Source organism: Anabrus simplex, chromosome 1, assembly GCF_040414725.1.
Source record: "Anabrus simplex isolate iqAnaSimp1 chromosome 1, ASM4041472v1, whole genome shotgun sequence".
In the NCBI taxonomy this organism is placed as follows: domain Eukaryota; kingdom Metazoa; phylum Arthropoda; class Insecta; order Orthoptera; family Tettigoniidae; genus Anabrus; species Anabrus simplex.
This window is the reverse complement of record NC_090265.1, coordinates 1,479,183,282-1,479,209,711: the sequence shown is the minus strand read 5'-3', so window position 1 is coordinate 1,479,209,711 and position 26,430 is coordinate 1,479,183,282. Positions and strand designations below refer to the sequence as shown.

Sequence of the window (26,430 nt, the reverse complement as noted above, 5' to 3'; positions counted from 1 at the left end):
CGAACAAGTAGCATTAAAAAAAGTAACATGGCGCTAAAAATCGAAACCTTTTAAATATATTCCTTTTCAGGTCACCTTCCTCGCTAAACTGGCCTAATTTTTACAATCGTTCATAAGTTTTACATCATGGATTTAGATGACCGATTCTTATGAAAATAAAATCATGACTTTGTCAAGGATTCCAAACGTTTTTCTTTCTAAACCCTGTTCATAATTTCATTAAAGAGTTAACGGGAGGGTAGCGCGCCATTTACCATGAATCCATTCGCGGAATACTAAATTTTGTCCGGCTACCTTAAGTTTTGCGAGTTAGCGGACGCGTAGTGGATCCGCTACTCCGTTAATCGAAAATCCATTAACGGATCTGTAATCAGAGACCTGGAAAACCCCCGAGTATGATTTTTCGTCTTTTGTGAACCCGGAAAGATGATACGATTTATTGCCGGCTAGAATCGGTGTTTAGACCACTGTGTATCGTTAGGAAGACATCTGAGAACTGTAATCAAATCGGCTCTCTAACTGTGGGACAGTACTTTATGATACCCAATATTAGTAAACGCATGCGTGATGAGGACGATTTAAGGCCCTGTGTCCTTGCTGGATGTTGCTCAGGGCGCAACATCAACAGGTAACCCAGACTTGACGTCATAACGAATCATACCAAGAGAATGAATAGCACAGTCATATTTTGCTATTTGCTTTACGTCGCACCGACAGAGATAGGTCTTATGACGACGATGAGATAGGAAAGGCCTAGGAATGGGAAGGAAGCGACCATGGCCTTAATTAAGGTACAGCCCTGGCATTTGCCCGAAATGGGAAACCACGGAAAACCATCTTCAGGGCTGCCGACAGTGGGATTCGAATCCACTATATCCGGGATGCAAGCTCACAGCTGCGAGCCCCTAGCCGCACGGCCAACTCGCCCGGTGCAGTAATATTTAGTTATGCAACGCGATCATTTCTCCTCTTCGCCTGTATAACTGTCCCAATCGTGTTCGCACACAATTACTTTACGTCGTACCAACACAGATAGTCCTTATGACGACGATGGGATAGGAAAGGGTTAGGGGTGGGAAGGAAGCGTCTACGGCCTTGATTAAAGTACAGCCCCAGCATTTGCCTGGTGTGAAAATGGAAAAACCATGGTCAGGGCTGCCGAGAGAGGGGCTCGAACCCACTATCTTCCGATTCTAAGCTGATAGCTACGTACCCAAACGCGTGGCTACTTGCTTCGTCAATCGTGTTCGAAGACGTACTCGAGATAAGAGGGAGCGGAGGAGTGTTATCAGAGGTCGTTGGTTTTTCTTCTTCCTTTCAGAAGGCACATAAGGCTAGAAGTAGTAATTGCAGTCTTGCAGTTCCCGGCTACGGTGAAAACTCAATAGGTGACTGACAATGGCTGCTCGATAAAACACCGAAAGTGTAATCAATTTAAAAGTTTAATGTACCGAGCTCGATAGCTGCAGTCGCTTAAGTGCGGCCAGTATCCAGTATTCGGGAGATAGTACGTTCGAACCCCACTGTCGCCAGCCCTGGAGATGGTTTTCCGTGGTTTCCCATTTTCACACCATGGCGACGATGGGATAGGAAAGGGCTAGAAGTGGGAAGGAAGCGACCGTGGCCTTAGTTAGGGTACAACCCCAGCATTTGCCTGTCGTGAAAATGGGAAACCACGGAAAACCATCGTAAGGCAGGTGGATAGTGGGGATCGAACCCACTATCTCCCGAATGCAAGCTGATAGCTGCGTGACTCAAACCGCGCAGCCACTTGCTCGGTGACACGGCTTAAAAGTTATTTACACGAACTCATAGGACGAAATTCATAGTTACTTAGCCTTCTGAGCTCAAGATGGCGGGCTCGATCCTCGCTCCGTCCGATTGTATTTAAAGGTGCTCAACTACACCAGCCTCGTGTCGGTAGATTTACCGGTACGTAAAAGGACTTCCACGGTCCGAAAACCATAAAGGGGTCACTGGGACATAAAACCAATATTATTATTATTATTATTATTATTATTATTATTATTATTATTATTATTATTATTATTATCCATCGTTATTTTGAAATAATTTAAATCAATGTATTCGGTTAACATATTTTCGAATGATAGGATAAAAGAGAAACACAGTTTTTTATATAAAACAAAACGGACACAGGCCATAATAGGTATGAAAATAAAAACAACTTTATTCTTCATTATCGAATAAGTTAAAACCTTTTTTTTACGTCGCAGTGACACAGATAGGTCTTTTTTTCTACAATTTGCTTTACGTCGCACCGACACAGATATATATTACGGCCAAGATGGGACAGGAAAGGGCTGTGGGAAGGACGAGGTCATGGCCTTAATTAAGGTACAGCTTCAGCATTTACCTAGTGTGAAAATAGGAAACCACGGAAACCCATCCTCAGGGCTGCCGACAGTGTTGTTGTTTCTTTTGCTTTACGTCGGACCGACACAGTAAGGTCATATGGCAACGATTGGGATAGGAAAGGCCTAGGAGTGGGAAGGAAGCAGCCGTGGCCTTAATTAAGGTACAGCCCTAGCATTTACCTGGAGTGAAAATGGGAAACCACGGAAACCATCTTGAGGGCTGCCGACAGTGGGGTTTGAACCCATTATCTCCCGAATGCAAGCTCAAAGCTGCCCGCCCCTAACCACACGGCCAACTCGCTCGGTAAAGTTTATTCAATATATCAATGCCCTCAAACATACGCATAAAGCAGGTCCTGATAAGCAACTTGAAAAACAAGACGCTTGAAACTAACGAAGGATGTCAATCACCTATCGAAAATAAAATGCATTTCCAGCATATGATCAAGTTGAATCAGTATGTTCAGGATAAACGAGAACTAGGCCTACGATTGCAGTGTTTATGTAAGGCTTTGTGTTCGTTTCCTCTTGATATCGGAAGTACATTCAACCGCACAAAAATTGGCCAGCAAAGAAATATTTAATTTCATTAATTCTCGAAACGCGAGGATATTCGTAAACTGGATAGCTGGTGGCCGAAGAGATGATACTTAGTATCCTACCACTTGCACAATATGTCATCCTATTTCAAGAGGATTTTGAAAGAAAATAATCTTCTGCGACGTCCAATTTTTGTGCGATTGAGTGTACATGAATAAAGATCGGTCATTTTAATTTGATCCTACCTACACTCAACATTTTCCCTCTCCCATATTTATGGAACGATTATATTGTAAGGCATCGTAATTCTTCCTGAAGCTGCATTTTATACACTGGGTATGATACGAGTAAAGAACTGGAATCAGATGTAAGGGTTTTTACAGATGCTGTTATTCCGTATCGAGTAATAAATTAAGTTACAAGATTGTGAGCAACTGCAAAATGACCTCGATAATGTGAGACGGACAGTAGGCAATAGTATGATGATGAACGGGGCTAAAAGTCAGGTTGTCAGTTTCACTAATAAGAAACGTCCTCTCAGTTTTAATTACAGCGTTCCTTTTGGGGATCATTGTAAGTACCTAAGGAAAAATCTTCACTGGGGTAATCATATAAACATGATTTTAAATAAAGGGTACAGATCTCTGCACATGATTATGTCGGTATTTATGGGTTGTAGTAAGGATGTAAAGGAGAGGGCATATAAGTCTCTGGTAAGACCCCAACTAGAGTATGGTTCCAGTGTATGGGATCCTCACCAGGATTGCTCGATTCGAGAACTGGAAAAAAAATCCGAAGAAAAGCAGCTCGATTTGTTCTGGGCGATTTCCGACAAACGAGTAGCGTTACGAAAATGTTGCATAGTTTGGACCGGGAAGACTTGGGAGAAAGGAGACGAGCTACTCGACTAAGTGGTATGTTCCGAGCTGTCAGCGGAGGGATGGCGTAGAATGACATTAGTAGACGAATCAGTTTGAGTGGTGTTTTTAAAAGTAGGAAAGATCACTTCATGAAGATAAAGTTGGAATTCGAGAGGACATATTGGGGAAAATATTCGTTTATAGGTAGGTGAGTTTGGGATTGGAATCATTTACTAAGGGAGATGTTCAATAAATTTCCAAATTCTTCGCAATCATTTAAGAAATTGCTAGGAAAACAACAAATAGAAAATCTGCCACCTGGGCGACTGCCCTAAATGCAGATCAATGTTGAATGATTGATTTAAGCCAGCCACCGCCCACCTCCGGACCACTTTATGGTTTTGCCTTGAATAACAATAATGACTAGAGACAAGCTATGCATACAAAAACTAGTCACTCACCTACAGGTATGAAGCCTCGCAAGTACTCGGGCGGTGGATTAGTGCCGTTGGCCCTGTACCTGGTTCCACCACGCCATACCAACTTGCCGAGGACTGTAAGAAGGCTCTCCCGTAAGGTGTTGGGCCTCCTACCAGCAGACAGCTGAGGCTCCGAACCCGCTGCATTACTCGCAGCATCACTCTCCGTTTCCAAACTCTTTCGGCTTTTTCGTCGCCGCCTCTTCCTCCGCTTGCGTCTTCCACTAGTCCCATCATCATCATCACCTTCACCCATATCACGCTCGAGCGCCTCAGTGCCGTCTTTTAGTTCGAACACTTCCAATTCGAGCGCATCCTCCATTTCAACCGTAAGGCGCACAGCCGTCTCTTCCTCAGCTTCACTGCATTGCATTGTTACGTTGAACAGTTATCGTTGTCTTCACAGTGTGATCACTTTATTCGTTTCACTTGACGGCATCGCCTAGGCCGTAAGGAATTAAACAACCACGATCAAAGCACGGACTAAAAACGCATCACTTCGTTTAACAATTGAAAGACCAGTTGAACCATTTGGTCACGTGTCCTCTCATACGAAGCACGGAAAGCATCAGCTGCACGTTATAGAATGTATACAAGACAGCGATTCAACTTTAATAAGCGAAGAAATGCGCGGTTGTATAGAATGGACAGAAAAGACTAATACAATATAAAATGGATGGAGTAGAATTCTTAAGCACAATTTCTTTCACAGGAATGAACTTAGAACCATAAATTTGTAGTAATGAAACATATGCAAGTGAACTTCACTCGGACAGCAAATATTAAATTTTGGACACGCACTTTTGGACACGCACTTCTGCACGACAGTGATATAATCAACGGTTCATCAAGTACGCCACATGCAGTAGCCAATATCAGACATTATCTTCATACAACCAAAAGAAGCAGCAATTACAATGGCTGTAATATGCCATGTTATATTTTAGTACATCGAAGTCGATGGAATGTCCAACTTATGTTCACACATTTTACCTAATAACGGATACTTTAAAATGATTGAATTATAATGTACGTCATTACTAAAACCCCAATATTCAACTTCCTAAACCTAATACTGATAACATGTTTTCAAATTTTCACCAATGGTGACACATACACGGCCGGTAACATTCATAATATATTAATATTAATGTTCTTAATTTAACTAGAAGGCAAGGAAATAATAGTATCAGGGGTCCTTTAACACTATAAAGATAGCGCAGGAAGTCAATCCCCCAAATCCATTTCTTTTTCCTTCACTGAAATTTTACGATTCTCTTAATATTGTACACTTCAACATTTCTGGAATAAAGAGAACTATTTAACATTATTCCTAAGCGACATTCACGCCTTCAGCGGAGGTTTTCACATGAGTTACACCCGCCATGGCGAAGGACATTTACTAACTACATGATAGAGAGAACATTTCTCGTCACCCATTGTGTAGCCTCTCCTATCGATTGCTGTCGCGAAGACAGTGCATTAACACGAAAACAGCAACAATTTCCACACGACACGCGACAGTTTATAAAGAAACTCCGCCAGATCATAAACTACCGTTTCCTAGACTAGGGAGTGAGTCGGTGATTAAAACTATGAGGCCATAAGTAAAACGTATAGTGCCGGCGACGAAATGGTTCGCCTTGCACACAAAACTACACGGATACATGTTTTCTTTTTTTGCTATACAACCTATTTAGAGGGGGTTTATTATAGAAACATTAAATGTAACATTTCCACCCATGACTATATCTATCTATATATTTACAGTGAATTAAACTATAGATGAGTCAGTTCTGCCCGAATTCATACGAAAAGCGTTTCTATACATTATTAGGTTTACGCAACGGACAGGCCTTTCAAAACATACAGGCTAGAGCCTACCCTTCCAAAATGCAAGCTAAATCAATACCGCTCGTATCCCAGCAGGGAACACACAAAGCTTTCCCCACGACTGTCACTGTTTACACTGTTTATCACTGTAACCACACGCACACACTACGAACTTCGGAGTTTTACGATCACTCACAAGCAACACTTCAATCTAATGAAGTAGTTAAAAACGTCAAAAAGCTGACACGCCTGTTTTCAGTGTGAAGGGTCGCGGCTGTAGCGAGCTATTTTAACACGATGGCCTGAGCAGCACTATTGCTTCCGTACTATACCGCATGAAAGCGCCAATGTACTCCGCCCAGTATCGGCACTAGAACGCGCGAGATTCGAAAACCTAGTGCATAATGTTGATTAGTAACAGGCCTAAAAATCACATAAGTGTATATCTAAAAGCTGTTGAATAAAAGAACCACATGAAAAAACAACAACAGAAAATCCTACTCAAAGTAATATTTGATAAAAGAGAAAACAGATTGCAGTGACACTGAAAATAAAATAAAACATAAAAGCCCATCAAAGCGTTCGCCGTTTCAACGAGCCAAGTGTCTATAGACTGAAAAGACATACGGGTTCTAATTCCATTCCTTCAAATTGTTTTCTTCTGTTTGTCAGGGCACGGTCGGTTCATTTCCTCATATAAGAGACATCACAGGAACAATTGTTATGAGACTAAATTCATTCCAGGAGAGCCCATCACGACGGTCAAGTCCGCAATATCACACGACAGCGGCGATGATCTATTATTATTATTATTATTATTATTATTATTATTTTCTTAGTGGTAGGCAATAAAGATAGTAACTCCAATCGATCACTACTGATCTTCGTTTGGGGCAGCCGCTCAGGTGGCAGATTCCTTATATGTTGTTTTCGTAGCCTTTTCTTGATGACTGCAAAGAAATTGGAAATTTATTAAACATCGCCCTAGGTAAGTTATTCCAATCGCGTTCCCTTCCTATAAACGAATATTTGCCCCAATTTGTCCTCTTGAATTCCAACTCTACTTTCATATTGTGATCTTTCCTACTTTTATTTAAAGACACCACTGAAACCTATTCGTCTACTAATGTCATTCCACGCCATCTCTCCACTGACAGCTCGGAACATACCACTTAGTCGAGCAGCTAGTCTCCTTTTTCTCAAGTCTTCCCAGCCCGAACTTCGCAACATTTTTGTAAAACTACTCCTTTGTTGGAAATCACACAGAACAAATCGAGCTGCTTTTCTTTGGATTTTTTTCCAGTTCTTGAATCTAGTAATCCTGGTGAGGGTCCCATACACTGGAACCATATCCTAGTTGGGGTCTTGGCAGAGACTTATATGCCCTCTCCTTTACATCCTTACCACAACCCCTAAAAACCCTCATAACCATGTGCAGAGATCTATACCCTATACCCATTTATGTGATTACCCTAATAAAGATCTTTCCTTATATCAACACCTATCCCTTAAAGGAACACCGGGCGAGTTGGCCGTGGGGTTAGGGGCGCGCAGCTGTGAGCTTGCATCCGGGAGATAGTGGGTTCGAACCCCACTGTCGGCAGCCATGAAGATGGCTTTCCGTAGTTTCCCATTTTCATACCAAGCAAATGCTGGGGCTGTACCTTAATTAAGGCCGCGGTCGCTTCCTTCCCACTCCCATAGCCCTATCCTATCCCATCGTCACCATAAGACCTATCTGTGTCGGTGCGACGTAAAACAAATTGAAAAAAAAAAAAGAAATCTCACCCCATCAACGCAGTAATTAAAACAGAGGACTTTTCTTATGTGTGAAACTCACAACCTGACTTTTATCCCCGTTCATCACCATAGCATTGCTTACTGTCCATCTCACAATATTATCGAGATCATTTTGCAGTTGTTTACAATCGTGTAATTTACTTATTACTCTATACGAAATAACATCATCCACAAAAAGCCTTATCTCTGATTCCACTTCTCTACTCATATCATGTATGTATATAAGATAACATAAAGGTCCAATAATACTGCCTTGAGGAATTTCCCTCTTAATTATTACAGGGTCAGATAAAGCTTCGCCTACTCTAATTCTCTCCGAGTTCTATTTTCTAGAAATTTAACCACCAATTCAATCACTCTTTTGTCTAGTCCAATTGCACTCATTTTTGCCAGTAGTCTCCCACAATCTATCTTATAAAATGCCTTACATAGGTCAATCGCGGTACAGTCCATTTGACCTCCTGAATCCAAGATATCTGCTATATCTTGCTGGGATCCTACAAGTTGAGCTTCCTAAACCCGAACTACCTTCTATCGATCCAGTTATTAATTTCGCAAATATGTCTAATATAATCAGAAAGAATGCTTTCCCGAAGCTTACTTGCAATGCATGTCAAACAGACTGGCCTCTAATTTTCAGCTTTATGTCTATCACCCTTTCCTTTATACACAGGGGCTACTATAGCAACCCTCCATCCATTTGGTATAGCTCATTCATGCAAACAATAATCAAATAAGTACTTCAGATATGGTACTATATCCCAACTCATTGTCTTTAGTATATCCCTAGAAATCTTATCAATTCCAGCTTTTAGAGTTTTCAACTTTTGTATCTTATTGCAAACGTCTTTTTTTATCATAGGTAAATTTTAATACTTCGTTAGTATTAGTCATCTCCTCTATCTGGAGATTATCCTTGTTACCAACAATCTTTACATACTGCTGACTGAATACTTCTGCATTTTGAAGATCCTCGTATACACACTCCCCTTGCTCATTAATGATTCTTGGAATGTCCTTCTTGTAACCTGTTTCTTCTTTGAAGTACCTACACATACCCTTTCAATTTTCACTAAAATTTTTATGACTGCTAATTATGCTTGCCGTCATGTTATCCTTAGCTGCCTTCTTTGATAGATTCAGTTTCCTAGTAAGTTCCTTCAATTTCTCCTTACTTCCACAGCCGTTCCTAACTCTTATTTCTTTCCAACCTGCACCTCCTCCGTAGTATCTTTACTTCTCTGTTATAATATAGTGGGTCTTTACCAGTCCTTACAACCTTTAAAGGTACAACCCTGTTTTCACATTCCTCAACAATTGCTTTAAACTCATCCGAGAGTATGTCCATTTTTATTTACAGTTTTCTACCGATCACAGTTACTTTTTAAAAACTCCCTCATGCCTGCTTTATCAGCCATATGGTACTGCCATACAGGCTTACAACACAAGTGGGGTATAAAACAAAAGTACTGTTAATTAGCTGCATGCATGCTCTTATGCAAGATAAAGGGGACATAGTCACTAGAAAAGAGTTTTTTAAATGATTTCTGGGAAATTATCATTTTGAGTAACCTCTATAAATTAAATTATTAATAGTAGTAAGAACAATGTGTAGTGGCGGTAGTGAGAGGAGCGTAAAACAGGATAAAGGGCATTCTGAAACCATCTCGAAAAATTACATTCTCAATGGTGAAGGGAATGTGGATAGTAAAGATGTCAACCCGCAGGTGATAATTCCCCAATTTTGCCATAGTATCGAGTTTTCATATACAATCATAGCCACTCTTTGAATCTTCATGTCAGATTACTCGTAATAATTTACATTTCATTAAAAATGAGGTGGTTTGTGCTCAGTGGGTTATTGAACATCCTTTCTCTGAATAGGAGAATGATATTTTGTATTTGGTTTGATTGTGTGTTTACTGCTTTTAGTTTCCTTGTGTAACTTGTACTTTTTCCTAGTTTTGTTTGGGTTTGTAGATGTTATTTTTCTCCGTGGTGATCGATTAGGTTAGAAAACTGTAAGATCTGGAGAAAAATAAATATACTATACTATTTACATTTCGTTACATTTATTAGTTACTTTACTCGACATTTAGTGACATGGCTTTTAAAGGTGGCGCGTGGACCTTTCTTCATGGATGTGCACTGAGGTGTGAATGGTTAAGTAGACAACTCGATCGTTTCGCAATTATTCATCAATTGAAATAAATTCCGTCACCGTTTTGTTAAACCACACGAATGATATCTGAATTGTTTACAGCCATCAATTCTTAATAACCAATTGTTCGGTTATTATTATTATTATTATTATTATTATTATTATTATTATTACTATTGTCAACGCGATCACCATTATTCAAAATTTATTTTATATAAATTATGATACACGGACATGAACAATGAAAAAATTGTATATATTTAATAAATGGAACTCTGGTACCAAGGGCACTATTACCATGTTTCTAAATCGGAATAAAAGTCATGTCGTAAACTTTCACAATAAATAATTAAACATATTTCAAGTGAACTGGAGAAATGGTCATGAGGTTTACTTGGTGAATGGATTCAGAATCATACTGTCACTTCCGGTAGAAAGAAAAACACACACACACAATCCTGCTGTAATTGAGATCTAAAAGAAAAAAGTAGGTAATAGTGTATTAGTGTCCTTCAAAATATGCTTCTTTTTTTAACCTAACATATCAACTCTAGGTTCCCACGTGCATGTAGAATTAACTCATAAGTACACAAACCTACCGGCAAAAATGTAAGATTGAATAACTGAAAGCGTAGCGAGGTTCTCTGTTAGGTTAACGTCACGGCGTTCACTTTCTTCACTCTCGACAGGACTCCTCCCGCTAATTGCACTGAAAGTGGATCCTATGATGTCGGTGCGAAAGTAAATTTAGTGAGGGCATTTTGGAAGCCTACTGTAAACCCCGAGCAACTACTGTGTGTTCAATCGCCGTAACCTCAGGACTGAGGTTGTACATAGGTGCAGGATTTCGACGCTTCTCTGGCCATTATTTGCACACAAAAAAAGAAGGGGAAAGAAGTCATGAAATATCACTGTTATGGTAAATATCTACTTAGTGGACTGCTGTCCACGTCGGGTAATTTGGAGACCAACACACACTGCACAATACTGTAGACTGCTCTAAAGACATATAGCAATTTAGTTTTAAAGCTGTAAGAACACAATGATGTACATCACCAATCTCCGGCTCCATGGCCTCTGGTCCAAGGAGCCCCGTGTTCAATTCCCGGTCGGGGATTTTAAACTTCACTGGTTAATTCGGATGGCTCGGGGACTGGGTCGGTGTGTGTGCGCCGTCTTTCAGCAACAGAATTCTTCACAGGAACGACCCCATCCTCAGAGACGTGCAGATCGCCTATAAGGCGTCAACTCGAAAGACCTGCACTAGGACTCTCTGGAGGTCACACGCTATTATTATTATTATTATTATTATTATTATTATTATTATTATTATTATTATTATTATTATTGCTGTTGTCAAAAATATAAATATTGCTTTTGAAACGAGTGGCAACCACAGAACAGAGGAGTGATAATCTGCGCAAGCCTGTGTCTAATACGGTATTTACTATATCTAATATTGCGCTACTTCTTAAGGCGATATCTGAAGAACTCGAATGCGGCATGCCGTTTAAGGTAAAATTAACGCTTTGAAAATTTTGCAATACAATCTGAACAAATAATTCGCATACTCCATCCACAACTAAAAATATAGTACTCTGAGTTATTCAGAGGCGCACTGATCAATACAAATGGAAAGAACGATTCCAAGTAACTGGCCCATCAATTAGAACATATGAACAAAATAAATTGAAATATATTTTTTTTTGCTAGGGGCTTTACGTCGTACCGACGCAGATAGGTCTTATGGCGACGATGGGATGGGAAGGTCCTAGGAGTTGGAAGGAAGCGGCCGTGGCCTTAATTAAGGTACAGCCCCAGCATTTGCCTGGTGTGAAAATGGGAAACCACGGAAAACCATCTTCAGGGCTGCCGATAGTGGGATTCGAACCTACTATCTCCCGGATGCAAATTGAAATATAAAAAATGTCCTTAAATAGATTAAAACTAACGCATGTCACCAGATAAATAACAAAAAGAATGTATAGTCACGTCCTAATTTGTATTGTCTACTATGGAGAACAACAACGAGTGGTTTAATAAGTAGTCCTCCGTACTCAAGAGGCTACGACTAAGCAATCTACGAATTAAGGAGTTAACACCTCGTTGAGATTGTATGTAAGCTCAGCAACATGCTTCACGGATATTAACTAAGCAAGTTCACAGTGTACTAGAATTCTCTCTGAATGGTCGTATAGTCACAGAATTCAAATCGAGAATCAAAGAGAATTAGTCGGCCGTTGTCATCAACAGTATTTTTGTGAACGAAGTGAGTTTGCATACTGAGACTGCCCCAAATGCAGATCAGTAGTGATCATTGAAGTTACTATCTTTACTGCCTATAATAATAATAATAATAATAATAATAATAATAATAATAATAATAATAATAATAATAATAATAATAATAAGAGCTCAGGAAGAAAAATTCGAATTAACCACGAAATGGAATTAATATCACACACCGTACTCAAATTCAAAACGATCCCTAACTTTTCAGTGGTTCTTCAAGTTGCAGTGACAGTAGCATATGTGATGCTGCAATTTTTTTTTAACAGACATTTTGTGATTGATATTCTTGTAAAGCACAAAATTCTAAATTTGGTACCACATTTTGCTTTGCAACAAATGGTCCCTTGTCATTTTCCGCATCACGTAGTCCCTACATTGAAATAAAAACAGGCCATAGAACAGTACAAACTTTCATTATACTAAAAATGCCCAGTCGTCGTCACATAATCCAGCCCCAATTAATGTTGATCATTTTACCAAACCACCTTCCAAGTCTTCAGTAGTCAGTAGAATGTCTCATTTCATACCTGACAGCTGTCAGTTTACTCCGTGCGGAGTTGTGGATTTAGGCCAAATGAGCGGATTTTCATGGTTATTGAAATTATACCAATAATAATACTAATGATAATGTTACTTGCTTTACGTCACACTACTACTTTTACAGTTTTCGTAGACGTCGAGGTACCGGAATTTAGCCCCGCAGGAGTTCTTTTACATGCCAGTAAATCTACCGACACAAGGCTGACGTGTTTGAGCACCTCCAAATACCACCGGACTGAGCCAGGATCGAACCTGCGAAGTTAGGGTCAGAAGGCCAGCCCCTCAACCGTCTGAGCCACTCCGCCCGGCGACTAGACGACTATTAAGGAACGTATCCTCAGGAGGGCAAGAGCTTCAAGCTCGTCTTAGTTTAGCAACAGCTACACTTCCGTTTCGTTTCAAGCACCACGACAATTTTACACTACTTTCCTCTTCCAACCAGGCAGCGTTCCATCATCTTTGAATTTCATTTTTTGAACATATGCGAGTTATGATATTAAACAATATTATTGTGTTCGAATTAAACACGATTGTTTAATACTGTATTGTATAATAATAATATTTTTATTGCAGCCAATGGCCAAAAGATATTTACATTAATACACAACATTAGTCATCTCTGCAGAAGGCTATCATCGATTCGCGCCGACAAGTACAGCTCATGGCATGATATCGTTCACAGCTCTTACCACAACGTTCACATACACAGTCCGTGTCTGGTTGATGGAATTTCTTGTATACGAATATCAACGAATCGCAAGGAGGAGTTAGAATTATTAACGAATTCGAATTAACCAAGTTCTACTGGAGTTCCTTCACGGAAAAAACTGAAAGATTAACTAAAATGTTTTAGTTCCATACAAACTTCTATCTCGCGAGGCAGTAGGCAGAGAGGCCTGTCGAATGCCGGCGCAAGAAAAGGCTGAGGCCCAATTAGCCTGTTCTCGGGTTCGCCTGCCGACTGCTCCCCTCCGCTACCTCCGTCCATCACACATTAATTTCTGCTCACTTATAAGCGAGGGAAAGGGACTGAGTGGCTTGGAGGCATCCCCACGACATATCAACAAATAAGTTCAATCTCATCTTCAGAACAAACAATTATTTTGCAATAATAGTGACTTCATATGGTCCGGCTTCTAGACTAGGTTCATAAAGCTCCGGATTTGATTCCCCGCCAAACCGGGAATCTTAATCACGTTTAATTCTCCGAAGTCTGAGGCTGGGTATTTGTGATCATCTTAATGCACATGTTCATTTACATACAACACATTACCGACCACCACAAAAGCACGAGATAGTGGATACATCCCTCCACACAGGAAGGGCATCCTGCTGTAAAACTGGGCTTACTCTACATTAGTGCCGATCCCAGATAATTGGGAGGAAGGCCAAGAAGCAAACCAAAAAGGAAGTGGTGTCACCAACTTTGAATACGTATATGGCAAAAAGTCCGCCTCTGTTGTGTAGTGGTTAGTGTGATTAGCTGCCAACCCCGGAGGCCCGGGTTCGATTCCCGGCTCTGCCACGAAATTTGAAAAGTGGTACGAGGGTTGGAACGGGGTCCACTCAGCCTCGGGAGGTCAACTCAGTAGAGGTGGGTTCGATTCCCACCTCAGCCATCCTGGAAGTGGTTTTCCGTGGTTTCCCCACTTCTCCTCCAGGCAAATGCCGGGATGGTATCTAACTTCAGGCCACGGCCGCTTCCTTCCCTCTTCCTTTTCTATCCCTTCCAATCTTCCATTCCCCGCAAGGCCCCTGTTCAGCATAGGTGAGGCCGCCTGGGCGAGGTACTGGTCATACTCCCCAGTTGTCTCCTATGACCCAGAGTCTGAAACTCCAGGACACTGCCCTTGAGGCGCTAGGGGTGGGATCCCTCGCCGAGTTCGAGGGAAAAACCTACCCTGGAGGGTAAACAGATAAAGAAGGAGAAGAAGAAGATATGGAAAAATGTTATGATACATTTAAGCATTGATAGAAGAACTACTTCAACATCATGGTAATAAAATAAATACATTGAATGTAGATATTTACCGAGAGTGGAACTGAACCAGAAATTAATCAAATTAATAAAAGCTCATGGTACCAACGAGTGTAACTGAGGCAAAAGAACAATCTGAGGAGAGATGAATCAGGGACCTTATTACTGGCCTATTTTCAATACCGTACGAGAAAAGAAGTGTTTATAAAACAGTCCTCCTTGTCTCGCAGGATACCTTAGTTTTCCTTATTATTCATACAGCCTGTACAATTGTGATAATGGAAAGAAGAAAATACACTTTACTAATGCTAGCCTTCGATCCAAGCGGCCCCAGGTTCGATTCCCGGTCGGTTCGAGAATATTAACTTTCAAAGATTCCTTTAGTCCGGTGACTGGGTGTGTGTGTCGTCTTCATCATTATAATTCGTCTTACTTACGGCCACATCCTCACAGACGCGCAGGTAAAGGGCGTCGATTTGAAAGAACTGCACCAAGCCTCTCCGGAGACTACTTGCCATTAATCAATTGGGTTCGAAATGGAAAAACAATCCAATGCAAAACATTCTAAATGGGTATAAATAACATCTAGCTTCACCGATAATATTACGAGTTTCTGCAGACATTAAAACTGAAAATGATAATGTAGTTTCCGAATAAACGGTGGGTGATGGAATTTTCAAGTTATGATCATTGAATTTGGTATGCCGAAATCTGTAATTCAAAAAAAAAAAAAACTTTTACGTTTGGGATTTTTTCCCACTGCAGGTCTGTTATTGGAGCCAAACTAGTACCTACGCTAAGTGTATTACTTGTAATTTAACTGTAAGGGGTCGAGTTTTGTCTACCTGTTTGTCCTACCCTTGTCCTACTCAGAAACCAATGGATGTATTTCAATTGCATTTTGTATACATGTCCTACTTACTTAATTATTAACCTATGTATAGTCATGCTGTGTCAGAATGGGAGCAAGCAGTAAAAAAAAAAAAAAAAACTGTACATCAGAGAAATTATGCACTCGGGCCCTTAAAAAAATAATACACTGTTTAAAAATACCTAGAAAGTAAAAGCCAACGGAAAAGATTTGTAGCTCTTTTAGATCTGCAAAGAAATCCATACATATAAACGTATCTTCAATAGATAGCTCATAATAGGTGTTTCACTCACGACTACTTTTAGCATTTATGGAATGACAAAATGTTTAGGTGAATATTGAGAAAACGCTACGATACCTTATAATAATGAACTGTACAGGACGCAATGTATACGGTTCAAAAATAAATTTGGTCACGTCTTTAGATTATTATTATTATTATTATTATTATTATTATTATTATTATTATTATTATTCATTTATTTATTTTCCACTAATTGTAGGTACAATTTATGGATGGTGAACGGAGAAAGGTCATAGCCCCACATACACGAAAGTGCCTCCATCACCACTTAAAATTACAATATTCAAATATACAATTGCATTCTACATAGTGTACTTATATACAGTTGCCGTATTTACAGGCATGTGTCCCTAACTACATTTTACGAATACACAGTGGGATGGGGATTGGACTATTATAGCAGTAACATGACCTGCTGTTTGGGAGACGTCGCTCAGTTGAAAGGTACGAGTGCCTCAATTTAAAGTGTGTGTGAAGACTGGTCTACGTGGAATGTACAATAGTGTCATGGCTTAATCGTGCGGACTGAGATAGGCAACAGGGGACGCAGCTGCCACTCGTGCACATAACACTACTCCAGTAAGGCTACTCACAAAGGTACCTTGCCAGAATGCTAGGGGTTGCTCTGAATACGATTTGGAACCTGCGGAAACGTTTCCAGGAGACTGTAAGTGTTGCCAGGCGCCCCCAAACAACTCCAAGGCAGGATCGTTTAGTGCGTTTACAAGGTCTCCGACACAAAGTTACAGCACGAGCACTACAGCAGGGTTCTCGAGTACGAGTTAGTGACCAAACAATTAGAAACAGGCTTGGAGAAGCCAATGTAAGATCCTGACGACCTGCTCAAGTACCTGCACTGGACAGACGACATTGTGGCACGAGACTGCAATCTGCTAGATCATTTGTATTTGCAGCTAAGACACTGGCGTCCTGTGATTTTTTTGGATGAATACCTTTTCACCTTACGCCGTTCATGGTCGTCTGCGAGTCTGGAGAAGACGTGGGGAAGACATTTCATCCGTCAGCTGTACAATCTACCGCTGCTTATGGAGGTAGATATGTTATGGTGTGGGCAAGCGAAAGTCTTGACACGAAAACCGATCTCCTGATCATTTGCAATGGATCTTTAACTGCTTGACGGTAGCTTACATTGACGAAATCTTAGTGCCACACGAGTTACTCACGCGAGGTAACTGGGAAAAAAGGCAGTGTCGATAATTCCATTGCACAGAGTGCGTTCATTGTCGACCCATAGGGGTGATGGCCTAGAGAACGGCCAAAGAAACGGTGGATAGACATGTTAAGAGAGAACATGAATAAAGTCGAGGGTATTTTCACATCAGACATCAATATCTAAGCCAGAATATACCTTACCAGGTGTTTCGAGGTGGAGTGAAAACCTAATATTGATTTACTGTGTAATTCGGTGCTAGCCTAACTAATGAAACTACAATATTCTTCCATATCTCCCCGATATTTGCGATCACTGCGGCGGGCGCTGAACGATCCCCTGCCAGTTGGAAAAAGGCGCTCAATACTGGGTACTCCTCTCCATACTTTGATGTTATCTAGCCATGAGGCTCTTTTCCTCTCGACATCTCTTCGACATTGTATTTTGTCCGGTAAAATTCGTTGTAAGGTAATGGTACGATCATTAATCATGATATGGCCAAGGTAAGGGATTTTACTACATTTTATGCATCAGCTGAGCTCTCGACCGACATTACCCAATATATTCAGTATGCACATCGTGCAATCATCTTAAACGGAAGAGTCAAAAATTCCTCGGCTCGATGCACGGTTATAACTATGCATTTCCATTACATCCTTACGAGCTAATGAAATATTGGCAGAATATTTTACGCTTACATTTCAAGTACAAGAACAGGTCTAAAATCGCATTAGTCCATTACCCCCGAAGATAAAATGGAATGATTTTATAAGTTCAGAAAAGCGCGAGAACAAAAGTAGAGAATCTAGCAGGAGATCGTTCAGCGTTCGCCGCAGTGATTGCAAATATCAGAGAGACTTGGAAGAAGAACAGATAGATGAATTTTTACGTCAAAAACTCAAAAACAATACTTCAAACTGTAATGAGCGCAATAAAATGTTGTCATCAATGGCCATAGGTCAGCGATTGAGGTTAGAGGGCGGTGCAATTTATCTGTCCAACACCTACGAAAAGAAAAGCTTCAGCGGATGTCCGCAGAACTTCTTTGCGTAAGTGGCGCACACAATGTCTTTTTAAAAAGCTCTCTAAATTATATGAGCAATTTATAATTGTTTTAATAGTACAATAAAATGCCATACTGAATCAATTCTCGTATTCAATGTGCATTTAAAATGATCACGATCCTTAAGCTTGTTGTTTAAAAGGGCCCAGCATCTAGGTCATCGCCCCCTAGATTTAAAATGAAGTAGGCTAAGTTTCTATGTACTCACGTGTTGCTAAGATAGCTTTGATAATATATGATGGCATAGTTTAAGAGTCCGCTAAAAAGTTGCTAATACGATAATCATTTTCTTCTTCCGGCTGTTATCAGTCGTCCGAAAAGCATCTACTTCAGACAGCATGTACTAAAAGCGCCATTAATTAAACGTCCCTTCAACTTCTGTATATTTTAGGAGACGACGAGCAGCCAGAATCATTTTCCGCGCGAGTTCTTCAGCGTGCCAGAAACCTACGACTTTTTTATTATTATTATTATTTGATTTACGAAGCACTGACATAGATAGGTCTTATGACGATGGCCTTAATTAAGGTACAGCCGAAGCATTTGCCTGGTGTGAAAATGGGAAACCAAAGAAAACCATCTTCAGGAATGCCGACAGTGGGGTTCGAACCCACTATCTCCCGGATGCAAGCTCACAGCTGCGCGCCCCTAACCGCACGGCCAACTCGCCCGGTGGACTGAGACTACCAGCTGCAAAGAATATTAGTGAAACTCAACGATCATACAGTGTGGCCTCAACGTAGGAAAGTCTTTCCTGAGGGGAAGCGTTACGGCGAAAGAGGGGCCCCAATGCCTTTAGTACAGTTGCGTACTGTCATTTAGAAATAAAGTAAAGGATCTCAGGTAACTGTTTAATTGCGATGGAATACATAAGAATAAATAAATATGAAGTTAAAATATGCCAGAAATCATAATACTTGGAATTATTGTTAAAAATGGAAATGTCCTGTTTTTATCTGCCTTCAGTAATAGACCTATAACTTCTGACCTATTTAATCCGTAGGGACGCACACTCGGCATTGTAATATATGAGCTGATCGCAGAGTACTAGTATGGCATAAAAGTCCAAACAAAGCCTTAATTTCCTATTTACTGGTTTTTGAGGCGTCTCTTTCTTTCTTTCTTTCTTTCTTTCTTTCTTTCTTTCTCTCTCTCTCCCTCTACCGTAAATGAACTACACTGTACTACCAGACTAACATCTGAACTACACTTGTTTTTTTACATCCTCTGCTCCACAACGTGATACATTGAGCTTAGCGACTCTAAGACTGGCGCTGTTTTACTCCTTTTAATCATTTCATACCTTACCTCGTAATCGGAGATTTTCATAGTTAAGCAACATAGGCCTAAGATCCTCATAGATGGGTAACCGCTACATTTCACGGGAGCTAAATAGCTCTCACAAACACATGGGATCGGTGTGAGCGATCTAACCACATTACACCACATCTTAGGTGTGCGAGAATGCTACTCCACAGCTAAACTAGCCTGTCCCCTGCGAACTGCAAACGTAAATCAAAGAGAAAATTAACTTACTGTTACATGCCAGCCCTATGGTAGCCCCTTTCGGTACTTCCTGGAAGGGGCTTGAGTCAGACGACCGACGATTTCCCAGCCTGCCTGGAGGACGAGTATGTTCTGTCTCTAACCACATCGCGAACATTCTGGTACATATCACTCGAGCTATAAAAAGGGAGGCTAGCCGCAAACAGTCGGTCAGTTTTGGACTCCGTGGTGGAGTCAGTGTGAGAATCAGTGTGTTGACGTTCGGTGGCTGGGCTGAGAGCGACAGAGGTGTTGGCTGACGCTAGTATCCCAGCGAGGTCTGAACGAGGAGTCGTGGTGGTTGCGTCGGAGTGTCCAGCTAGTAGCCAGACTGAAGACGGCGTACTGCCTTGTGTGTGTGTGTGTGTGTGTGTGTGTGTGTGTGTGTGTGTGAGAGAGAGAGAGAGAGAGTGAGTGTGTGTACTCCTGTGAACTGAGCACCGCCGTGAGTGAGCGAATCAAGCAGACATCGTGAGTGTAATTGGAGCTGTGTTAATTAGCAGCTGCTGTATTATCCTGCTGATGAATAATGTTGAGCTGTTGCTGTTTAGTTGTTCACTGTGAATTACTGGACTGTCTCTGGAGTCTAACCAAGGAACAGTTATCGTGTGTTGTGTAGCTAGTAGCACTGTGTTCAAATCTAGCTGTCTGCATGCAGTTGCTGTGTAGGGTGACTGGACTTGGAAAAGTGAAAGAGAGGCGAGCTTGTGAATAGGATGAAAGCCCTCTCAGGTAGTAACGAACAGGACCGCCTGCTGTTTCAGAAGAGTAGACTTGTAAATAGAAAGCAATTATTAAGTGTGCCTATTCATAGTTAAATAAAATTGTGTGTGCGTACATATGTGAGTGTACATGTATTGGGTCATCCTGAAATAAGAGTAATAAAACACATGCTGTTCCATTCGTAATAATCCGTTAGCACGCGCGCTGGTTAGAAATTACCCAAGATTGGCATCAACACACACAAATGTTACCAGCTCGAAAAACATCAATGCTAGTAAAATATCGAGCAATAACGACTGTTTGAGCGCGAGTCCATTAGGAAAGTAGCAAGGGTTTGAAGGGAAAATACCCGTTCGATTAAGAATTATTAATAATTCATTTTGCAATGGGTAAAATATACCCACGCACCTCCTAACGGGTTATCAAATAAGATTGAAATTTGTCAGTTTTATAACATGTTAGCCCAAAGGTAGGAAAATGTAGGTAACGATCTAAAAAGCAGTCTCTTTTTTGCGCGGAAAAAATATGAAATTTAAAAGATGTCAATGGTTTGCTAAAATGTAGCAAATATATACTATCAATTTCGTTAAGTGTTCACATTGTAACTAAATTTCAATACATTTTTTCACTTGCATCCCGTTAGTCGCTGACTCATTTACTTAGGAGCAGCTTGTAGATGGCTCACTGTCAGAAGAGATCACGATGGGGGAAAGAAGATGCTTGCACATGTGCGATCCAGACACCTTCCTACCTTGAGGACACTGTACAGCAGTTTTTAACCACCTCTCACTCGCGCCAAGGTGAGGTTGGTTATAATTTCCTAATATTCCACTGACACGGGCGAAGAAAACTTATGCAGAATAAGGAAGTGCACTCTAATTATACTCTTACAGGTCGAAGACCAGACAGCGTACAACCATCTGCACTAATTCCATGAAGTATATCTGCTCCTTAGTCCCACTTCTTGATACGGGGTCGGAGACTAATTTCATCAAGTGTCCTATTAATATCTGGCGGAGACAACTGCCTTGAGGTATGGTTGCCGTAATATTGGGTGATTTGTTCTATATCATGCAAATAATGCTAATCCGGACCGCATGCCTCAGGGAGACAGCAGGGAGTGGCTTGTCTGTGCTTGCACACCGGACTTAACATCCTGAGATCGGCACGCGCATTGTAACTAGACTACCGTCTCTCTTACCTCTTCCAGAACTGAAGAATATGCTTATGCAGATGCTTCTCCGCCCTCAATAAACTCTTCAATCTGTTCGTTCAACCCAAGCTGATATTATGACAGCCACTTGCGGGTATGATAACTAAGTTTTGTAAGGATATTTTTTGAGAATCTCTGCAACTCTGTAACTTCAGATATATCTTAACAGGATGAGACCATAAACATGAAGTGTGTGCTTACCTTGCATGAAGAACACAATACTGTCCTCCAACTGAACACTTAAACATAAGGTCCACGATAATGAAGACGATGTTTCAGAAGAAGAATACCATTTTTCAGGAGGAACTTTATATACATGGGTACTTCGTAACAAAAGTTATAACATTCTCCTCCGAATATGTTTCAAGTAATCACGGTTATTCAATTCCAAGAATGGTCTTTTGGATTATAAGAAAATAAGACACTTACTGAGAGATCAGGAATTCCAAAAATGGTGTCAGCTTCCTCAAAAGTGAAAAGGTGTTATCTTATTTAAAGAAACAGTTGGATAACACACCATTTTGCAGCGACTGACGTGATGCTCTAAGGATGACCGCTAATGCTTGCAGCCGTTCGAGCAGTGCCAGGCAGGTCCCAGGACAATAACCGCTGTAGGCATTGCCACAACGAGATAGAAACCCTTTCTCATGTCCTGGGATACTGTATCTACGGTGAAAACCTGCGACTTAGACACCGCGCAATACGAAGCTCCATCGCCCAGTAATTAAAATACGCTGGTTACACAGCGCACGAAGAGGTCCATGGGTTGTCAGAGAACGGCAGTACCCGTAGGATTGATATAATATCCTTCAAAAACATCAATGGATATATTCTTGATCCTACGGTTCGGTTTGAATCGCACGCCCATTGAAGTACAAGAGGAAAATAGCATTTACGAGCCAACTATCCCCTTCTACCGACATGAATATGGACTGGATTACATCGAGGTGATAAGCATCATGTTCGGTACAAGAGGAACAACTCCTAGGTTCTTTGAAGAATTTCGCTCATGATTAAAATTACCAGAATCGTTGACGAAGAATGTAGTCCTCAGAGCCTTGAAAGGTTCACCATCAATACTGAAACATCGTTTATTTAGTCATTAATGTATTTAGTACACTCTGTCCTCATGGGCAACCTCCGTATGGGTGAAATGTTTATTCTCTGAATAAATGTACATACGCATATATATATATTAAAAATACATTATTTGAACCTCTTAGATCAGTAGACAAGCATGTTCCTTCTCCGTTAAAGTACCGGAAATGTATGTTTGTACCTGTTAGGCGAATACTCCATTATCCGGCAGTTCAATTATTTGCATGCCCCGTAAAAACAAGAAATAATAATATTAGTACAAGTTTGACACATGACGTAACCGAAATGTTGTCAGCAGACAGAGAAAATAAAGCAAGGTAAACATTTCTGATACAGTTTTCAACGATAGGAAAGGTTAAGATTCAGGGTCACATTTTCAACTCGTTGGCGATACCATCTTTAGACACACGAGGAAAACAAAACTGTGGCAGTTCGGTACGTTTTACGACCTTGGAATGTACTCGATTCTTCAAATCATAATTCCAGAACCTTGGTTAAAATAAGACTTCCTCTAAACATCACATTTCGTTAACAAAGAAAATGAATTCTGCAAAACTACTGAACGGATTTTCACAGGTGATTATTAAATGAAAACCATGAGTTTCAATATCAATTGAAGAGTTTTTAAATTTATTTTACGGAAGCACCACAGGTCGTGTCAAATGGGAAGCTGTTTCCGTTGTGGTCCCTTTTATAAAATAAACATATTTTGGTTTGACGCAAAGAGATTTTAACGCAGTAAAATTTTCTTCGGAGCACAACGCTTTAAGTGGGTGCGATAACGCGACAACAAAGCAGTCGCTTGGTTGGACAATTTTGGGTAGCCTCTCGAGGCCAAAACGCTTCCCATTTGACACAGACTATAGGTGGTATTCGTATATGAATTAAAGCTGCTTCAAATTTTCATTTCAATGGCTGGGCGGAGGACTTGATAACGTCTTTGCTTAATGGTTAGCGAGTTCGAATCAAGGCCAGACTGTTATGAAAATTGGAATATATCAGCTTAAGACCATTTATTCACACGTGTATATGGCTTTTAGTAAGGTGAAGACTCCAAGAGATGTACAAGCAGTCATTAAGGGAACGAGTGAGCAATGCCAAATAATAATAATAATAATAATAATAATAATAATAATAATAATAATAATAATAATAATAATAATAATAATAATAATAATAATCGTGTGGCAAATGGTAATACGGTAAACACAAAGAACATTGTATACACAGAAATACTACCACAAGCTGCTCGAAAAACGCGTCTTAAAAACTGGCTTCCATAAATGAAATGGCGTATGGCTTTTAGTGCCGGGAGTGTCCGAGGATAAGTTCAGCTTGCCAGATGCAGGTCTTTTGATTCGACTCCCGTAGGCGACCTGCGCGTCGTGATGAGGATGAAATTATGATGAAGATGACACATCAACTAGTGCCGATCTTGTCATCCGCTTTATGTGCGACAGTAGATTAATCAAGGGTATGTAAATTTCAAGCGTTCGGTTACTCAGGGAACTCGCGTTCCCTTTTGATTCGTTAGTGCCAGTGAAATATGTTTTTAAACGTTATCAATAACTAATCCGTTAGTTACACTATTAAGTTCGACTATGCTCATTATGTAGCACCTTACCTTGAGTACGTGGAGTATGGCTGGAGGCCATGGCGGCTGCAGGAGAGAATGGTGACTGTGAAGGTGGTGGCGGTGGCGGTGGTGGGTGCAGGGAGGATGCCGACAGCTCCAGCGTCCGGCCATGTGATCGCAATTGCCAATCACCACTCAGCTGAAACAAATAATTTAACATTATATCCACAGCAAATAAAATAGTGTACCTCAATGTAGCAATATTTTGTACAAACACGTACTAAAAGAGTAAACCCCTTAGTTTTCCATTTTTACGTCTAAATTATCCGATGATTCGAAGATGTATGTTTCAGCATTACCTAGCCGCAGCCACGTCAAATACCACTTCTAAACGTGTAAACGTGAGTTTTATTTCTCACCGATAGAGAGGATGTAGGAGAAATGGAGTCCATTAATAACAAGCTGTGACAAAAAGTGATCAGGAGAAATGAAAATAAGTGTACGAACCTACCATCTACATTCAAAAGGGGCAAGTACAGTTACACAATGTTGCTCGACGAGAGCGGTTCAGATGCCTCGAAAGGAGCAAACCCCCCCCCCCCCCTGTCTTAAATCACAGTTATGTCGCGAAACTCACGTTTTTAGTGTCTAGAGTTCATGAAACGCCAAGATCCGTCAAAAATAGAATACCAATTATTTTTCAAAAATACAATGCAACATAGTAGAACCTTTCATATCCGTCATTAATGGGATTGGGAGACGGTCGGTACTCGAGAAAAGGGTCAGATAACCGGACGAACAAATAAAAATATTTGTAATAAAACATAAAGGGATCTAAAATATTCTTCTTCGTCTTCTTGGCCTTAATCCAAATTTATTGAGGTCGACATTTGATAGGGATTCGACCTAGTTTTACGGCCGGATACCCTTCCTGATGCCAGCCGTATGTAGAAGGATGTATTCTCTATGGCATGTTTCTGTAGTGATTTTGTAGTGTAGTTGGTGCATATATGAAAAGCAGTGTACCGGGACAAGCACCCAGTGCCCGAACCAGAGGAATTAATAATTTCTTTCTCTAGTGTACAGTCCTAAGACTTTTCAGTTGTCATGAATGCTTCTCAAGTTTTACGAACTTCAATATTTCGCCTCACAGTCACAAGCTGTCCGCACCAATATCTTTCAAGACCTGATTCATGAGAGAGTTTCGAGGTCTTCCATGCGGACATTTCCCTTCGATGAGGCCTTCCGCTATCGTCTGCACGGACTGTTAATAACAGAGATCTTATTTGCTCAACTTTATTACCTTCTTTCTTTTTTCTTCCTCCGCTTTTCCCAAGCCTGTGGGTTGCGGGTGGGAATTGCGTTGCACATGTGGATTTGGCCCTTTATGAGGCCAACCCTATATGGAGGAATGTAATCACTACTGCGTGCTTTTGTGGTGGTTGGTAGTTTGGTGTGTTGTCTGAATATGAAGAGAAGAGTGTTGGGACAAACACAAAAACCCAGTCCTCGAGCTAGAAGAATTAATCAGAAGAGATTACAATCCCCGACCCAGCCAAAAATCGAACCCGGGACCTTGTGAAATGAAGGGCAGTACACTGCCCATTCAGCCAAGGAGTCGGATCTACCAACATTTTTCATTTCACATCGCACTAACACATCGAATATTTTCGGGGACGCAAGGATGGGAAAGCGCTAGAATTGGGAAGGCAGCGGCCTTGGGCTTAATTAAGGCACAACCCCATCATTTACCTGGTGTGAAAATGGGAAACCACGGAAAAATCTTCAGGGCTGCTGACGCTAGGATTCCAACCCACGATCTCCCGAATGCAAGCTCACAGCAGCACGACCCTAACCACATGGCCAGCTCTTACAGTGAGTGGCTTGAAACATGGTGAGAGGGAGGCGGCATGAAACGCGCAATTCGGTACATAATTACGATTATTATTCAAACAATTGTATTTCAAAGAATTAGTATTCTTTTTATTGAAATGAAATGTCGTAT

General features: G+C 40.8%; 1 protein-coding gene across 4 annotated transcripts in view; it reads right to left on the bottom strand.

Annotated features, from left to right (window-relative positions):
- ATP8B (ATPase phospholipid transporting 8B) overlaps positions 1–26,430 on the bottom strand; it is a 940,482-nt gene that overhangs the window by 443,598 nt on the left and 470,454 nt on the right. For 3 of the 4 annotated variants that reach the window (XM_067137969.2, XM_067137971.2, XM_067137970.2), the window contains exon 2: positions 24,474–24,624. In XM_067137969.2, the coding sequence (XP_066994070.1) occupies positions 24,474–24,504 (31 nt within the window). In that variant the 5' untranslated portion in view covers positions 24,505–24,624. Of the gene's footprint in view, positions 1–4,239; positions 4,892–24,473; positions 24,625–26,430 lie in introns of those variants that run through there. The other variant, XM_067137972.2, reaches the window with a different exon arrangement.